General features: G+C 37.8%; 1 protein-coding gene across 5 annotated transcripts in view; it reads left to right on the forward strand.

The window, feature by feature from the left end:
• Positions 1-4809, forward strand: part of SANBR (SANT and BTB domain regulator of CSR) — a 35224-nt gene extending 30415 nt beyond the window's left edge. For 4 of the 5 annotated variants that reach the window (XM_034427306.3, XM_087883299.1, XM_034427302.3 and 1 more), the window contains exons 18-22: positions 137-165; positions 609-682; positions 2543-2631; positions 3527-3618; positions 4189-4809. In XM_034427306.3, the coding sequence (XP_034283197.1) occupies positions 137-165; positions 609-682; positions 2543-2631; positions 3527-3618; positions 4189-4225 (321 nt within the window). In that variant the 3' untranslated portion in view covers positions 4226-4809. Of the gene's footprint in view, positions 1-136; positions 166-608; positions 683-1574; positions 1672-2542; positions 2632-3526; positions 3619-4188 lie in introns of all 5 variants that reach the window. The other variant, XR_015731582.1, reaches the window with a different exon arrangement.
• The last annotated feature ends 1191 nt before the right edge of the window (positions 4810-6000 follow it).

Genomic DNA, 6000 nt, shown 5'->3' on the forward strand with positions numbered 1-6000 from the left:
TCTGAGCCTAAAATCTAGTATCTCCAGGGGAAATCCTCCATGGTTAGTAGCTTGCATAGTTTAAGTAAAGAAAAGTTGATCAAAGATTTTTCTTAATATCTTTTTTAGTGTATTCCTTTTTTCTTTTATTTGACAGCCTAACTCTCGGGACACATCTCCCTTTATGTAAGTATTGGCTAAAATTTAGAGGAAATCTATTAAAGCAAACTCTAGTATTTTATTATTTATATAGCCGCCCATTTGAACAAATGACTCTGGGTATAACATTATGAGTATGCAGCAGAGTAAGTGGGATCCTTCCAGATCACTAAGATTCAAACATCACAAATATTGCTGGTTGCCAAGTGCCCAATGTACCGGTAAGCAGTGCTATCTTAATGCTGTAGCCAGATCTGAAGCCCATGGAATGATCCTAATTATCTGATTCCTCTGGAGCTGCAAGCCAACTTCACAACCTGCCCTAAAATTATCCAGTTCCTCTGAGTTCTGCAATGGCAGATAATTGTCCCTTTTGAAACAGACCCAATAGTGCCCTGAATTATTCTAGAAAGAATATGACTGATTGCTTGCTTCTATGTTTTGTCATGGCTTATCTGCTTTTTCATTAGAATGAGTATGCAGCAGAGTAAGTGGGATCCTTCCAGATCACTAAGATTCAATCAAGATGCTCAAAGAGAAGAAGGTAAGGTGTACCTGCTTAGCTTCTGTGACTTTAATAGATAAACTAATGCTAGTGATGTTCCATGCCTGCATAAATGTGTAAATGTCCAAGATTCTGTGAGATAGAAATTAAATCTTTCTGCTGTCCATGAAACATCTTAATATCAGTGAATACTCCCGTAAGATATGAATAAACATTATTATTATTATTATTATTATTATTATTATTATTATTATTATTATTATTATTATTATTATTATTATTTCTTTTACATTGTGTTTTTATTTCCCATAAACTGCCTTGAGCCTGTGAGCAAGTAGGCAGCAATAAAATTTTCCAAATAAACAAAATAAAATAAATAAATAATCTGCAGCCCTCAGCTGTATGTATTCTTCAGAGTCTTGAGGATCGGCCTCAGAAACTCTCCAAATGATTTTTAATGTGACAAATAGAAAAATTATTTTTAAATTATCTTACTTTAATTTGTGCAATCTTAATTTATTTCAGTTTACAACAAACACACTTTAATGTAAACCTTGAGGTATAGTCTTTGTCCTTTCTTTCAATATTTAAAAGATGTTTGAAAATCCACTTTATAAAGAAAGTTCTTCTTGCCTGTCAGTATCTATGTTTAATTTGTTAAAAGAATAACTTAAAAAAAACTCATTGGAAGCATATTTGGCACAGTTAATCCTAGTTATTAACTCTTTCTTCATAACAGCAGTTCTAAATTATTCTGGTCCCTTATCCTAATTCTTTATGTGCTTTTTGAAAGATACATTAGAAACAAAGGAGCAAATTCTTAGTCTACAAAGAGACGGGGGAACAGTCCTCATTACTCTAATGGTGGGCGCAGTAGTAGATTTTTTTACATTACTAACTACTTTAATGAAAACCTCTCTATCTCTTATAGTAAAGATTTCTCACTGGCTAGACTTCATGTTCTGCCATTCAGCACAAGATTGCCCATGCACCTGTTGGTTTGGGCCATTGAGACCCATTTTACTCAGGTATTAAGACAGAATTATAAATTAATAATACCTTTCCTAGCCCCTTGTTTAGGTTATTCAGAAAAGGTGAATTCTTTCTTTTTAATAATGGATTGATCCGGGGCGGGTTTCAAAACCCGTCGCTACCGGTTCGATTGTGGGCGTGCGTGCATGACACTTCTGCATATGCCCAGAAACTTCTGTGCATACACAGAAGCATCCAGGCAGGTGGGTGGAGCCTCCCATCGCCACAGCTACCGGTTCACCCAATCCGTGGAGAACCGGTAGCAACCTACTACTAGATCGATCTCTAGAAACATATAAGACAGGGGTGTCAAACTGGATTTCTTCGAGGGCTGGATCAGCATTGTAGTTCTCCTCCACAGGCCAGGGGGGAAGGGATGGATGCCTCCTGCAGCACACTGCCAGCCAAAACAGGCCATGTGACCCATTTTCCGGCCCATTTTCAGCTGGCAGAGTGCTGCAGGGGGCCATGGAGGGTGAAAACGAGGCGTGGGGAGACGCACGTGGCCCGTTTTCGCCTCCAGAAGCCCAACGGGCCGGTACTTTGATATTTCCAGGCCAGTCCTGCAGGCCGGGTTTAAGCACCCCACGAGCCGGATTCAGCCCGCGGGCCTTGAGTCTGACACCCCTGATATAAGAGATTTACCAATTTTTGTGACTATAATTGTTGAAAAAGGGCTGTGGGTTTAATATTAATACTTATTGCTTCATTTAAATCTTTCTAGATATGGTTTGCTATTCACTTATTTATTTGGCATTTACTACATTTCATTTTAATTTTCCTGTCATAAAGTAATTGCTACTCTGAAGAGTGAAAAGGTTGTAGGGGCTGGCTCTTCTATTTCTTTTCTGTGGTTTTTTTTTTCAGATCAGCGGCGAATGATTGAGATAACAGGACATCTAATAAAAATTAGGTTGGGAGATCTTGATCGTCTAAAATCAAAAGAAAACAAAGAAGTGAGCTTTATTGCTGTTCTAATTTAATATCACTGATGTATTTTGGCTATGCATTTGATTTTTTTTCCTTTAAATTATTATTTGTTGCCTTTCTATAACCCAGTAAACCCTCCATCAAATGCTGGGTATAGTAATGATTCCTAAAAATAATGATTGTATCTCCTTGTTTCCCCCCCCCATCCCCTTGAGGGGTTTTCCCAGCTGTGAGCGGCCTGATGCTTTTGGTCTAGGCCTTTTCTTGTCTCCCTCTCTGGTTGGTGACACTGTCGCATTGCCATATTGGATGTCTTTCCATCACATTAAAAGAAATCATCATTTACTACCCACAACTAGGTTGTCCTTTGCTCCTCCTTTTGAGTAGCCTCTCTGGATTTTACCGTATTTTAGTTTCTATGGAGGTTCTCAATTATTCAGGTCATGGTTGTCCCAAAGGTGCTTTGAATTGGAGAAGCTTCTTGGATGAGAAGCAAAACATTTTTCAAGGGGAAAAAAAACCAAGAAAGTCCAATTGCCTTTTGGCAACACCTTCATGGCTGTTTGCAGGTGGATAAAATGGATTCATCTAACAATTACCAGCTTGCTTAACAATCAACACTTTCACTTAACAACTGTCCCCAAAAAGATTGTAAATATCAGGCATACTTATATAGTGAACCATGTAAACATTTCGAGGCTCAATTACAACCGTAAATTGAGGATTACCTGTACTGATTTCTTCTCATTGTTTAGTAAATCTGGGTATTATTACAGTATAATTACAGTTCAGTTTTTAACTTGTCTCTCCTTGGGACAAAAAAAAAACAGTTAGCAAAGGCTATCCATCTCTCATTATGTAGAGTAAGAAATAAAGCACTAATCTGTAAATCACATGATTATTTGACTTCTGTCCTTTCAGTCTGCAGCCGGAATTTATGCAAGACTTGAAGCTCAGATCAGGGCAGCGGCACAAGTCAATATTCGTCAGAACATCCCTGAAAAAATGATAAGGTAAATATTAAGTATCTAGGAGAAGGAGAGTGAAGAGGAATTTTATAATTGGTATATAAAGATTTATAGAAGAGCAGCTAGATTTTTGTATGCAGTATGTCTACACTGTAATATTGTAAGCCTCCCAGAGTTGCCCCTTGTTAAGATGAGTGGCCAATATGTTCAATGAATAAATAAATATTTAAATAACATTCTCTAAAATTTCGGAGCTGATACGATTTTCATTCTCCTTAGAAACTAGTTTACAGCTTCAATAATTGGGTTCAATGTGGTAATTTTACTTTATACTTACCTTTTTTCTTGCGAACCGGTCCAAACCAGGGACAACCCACAACTGGTGTCCATGTATATGTCTATACTGACACTTGCTTCCTTGTACTTGTTGACAAACAATTAAATAAATAAAAATAAATAAATATTCCATTGAAGAATGAGAGATCATATTTGACGGTTTCTAGTTTGGTAGTACAATCTTCAGTATAGCAAAAGCAGCAAATGACCCCTGGCAATTGATGAATTGTTACTGTTAACTTCTGTTGTAATTTTTCTAATGTATTTCTATCAATTTAGGGCAAAAGCTCGGTTTGGTCAAGGCCGCCCAACTTAAAAACAAAACCCAGAGATTTTCTGCGCTGAAGCCAAAGCACTTTCCTGCCTTCTGCAACTGCTTCCAGGATTCCAGAATCCGGGCACGCTTCTTCTGAAAGGTTTCAGTGACTGACATTCCTGTCTGCCATGTTAATTATTCTGTTTTAATGAATTAATACCCATTTTACACTTGTAGTTAGTTGTAAATGCACCATTTTCTCTTAAGCAATGGTGCATTTATAAGCCTGCAAAACAAAATGTAAAGCCCTTATTTGACTGAGGGTGGAAAAAGTGGTGCTAATGAAATTAAGAATTTCATATTTTGCTATCAATTTTTAGTAATGGTCAAACCTGGCCTTTTTATATACTTTGTGCTTTATCTGGCAACAGTACTAACTTGTAATGATTTAGTTGTATAAAAATAAGGTTGGTAATGCTTTTGCATCCTGTTTAAAATCTTGATCGTATTCCTATTCTGCCTTTAAGATTTCCTCTACAGTGTTTTCTCTCTCAGTGAAACTGTGTGCATGTTAATAGGTGCTTTCTCTCCAAACTTCCTTTCTTTAATGCTTCAATAAAAAAAATACAGTTAAGAGAAAAAAACTCCACACTATTTTATGAGTTACAGACAACCCCGCAGTCTTTTTCTGCACTGAAGTGCCAAATATGACAAATGATAAGGGAAAAATCCATGCTTGTAACTATGAAGTTTTTCATAACTGACTTATGTATACATCTCTTTGCAAAATTCTATCTTTGTTTAGAAATAATTTGTGTATGAAGGCTTCAAGTTGTCAACCTGCTCCTTGATATGAAACTGAAAAATAGAAGTCATCCATCTTTTAAATGTAATAATACCTTTTGGCAGAAATGGATGCTATGAAGTGCTATAAAGATAGAATAAATTGTGAAGGAGACTAAAGAGCTAGCAAATGCAGTCCTAGCTCAGCATTTCTCTTCTGCAACCATCCACTGTAAAGAATATTGTGCAGAAGCATCTGCAGCAGGGGTTTCAACTTCAAAGCCTGCGGGCTGGATCCAGCCCATGGGGTGGGTAAATCTGGTCTGCAGGGCCAACCTGGAAATATCAAACAGCCTTTGTTTTTGGCTGGCAGAGTGCTGCTGGAGGTTGAAAAATGGGCCGCATGGGGGCCATGTGCAGGCCCCTCGTGCCCTGTTTTGGCTAGCAGTGTGCTGCAGGAGGCATTCGTCCCGTCTCCCCACCCACCAGCCCACAGAGAACTACAACGCTGATCCAGCCCTCGAAGAAATATAGTTTGACACCCCTGATCTGCAGGATTCCTTGTAAGAGCTTTAAGGTAAGAAAGACCCTTTCCAGCTCATCAATCAAAATTTTGCAGCTACTTCTCCCAGCTACGGGTAATCCTTGCTTACCACTTCATTTGGCAACTGAAGTTAGAACTGGTTTTAAAAAAAGCTTTGCAACCAATCCTCACATTTAAGACCTTTGCATATTTACAAATGTCGCATCATGTGGTCACATGATTACCATTTGCTTGCTTCCCAATCGGCTTGCAACAAGCAAAGTTAATGGAGAATCCGGAAGCAAAATCACAAGTTGCATCCACATGATACTTTGCTTAATGACCACAGTGGAAGTGAGATCATAAGTCCATCCCGATCCTATGATTTTCATTTAGGGGAATTGCTGTGGCAATTAGCAACAGAATTGCCAGTTCTAATTGTGGTTACTAAGGTTTACATTTACTTCGATAATTCAAGCAATGATATGAAAAGAGGGAAATAGGAACTTTTTTGAGATTAAACTTTTCA

This window comes from Pantherophis guttatus, chromosome 1, assembly GCF_059756535.1.
Source record: "Pantherophis guttatus breed Tessera chromosome 1, ASM5975653v1, whole genome shotgun sequence".
NCBI lineage: Eukaryota > Metazoa > Chordata > Lepidosauria > Squamata > Colubridae > Pantherophis > Pantherophis guttatus.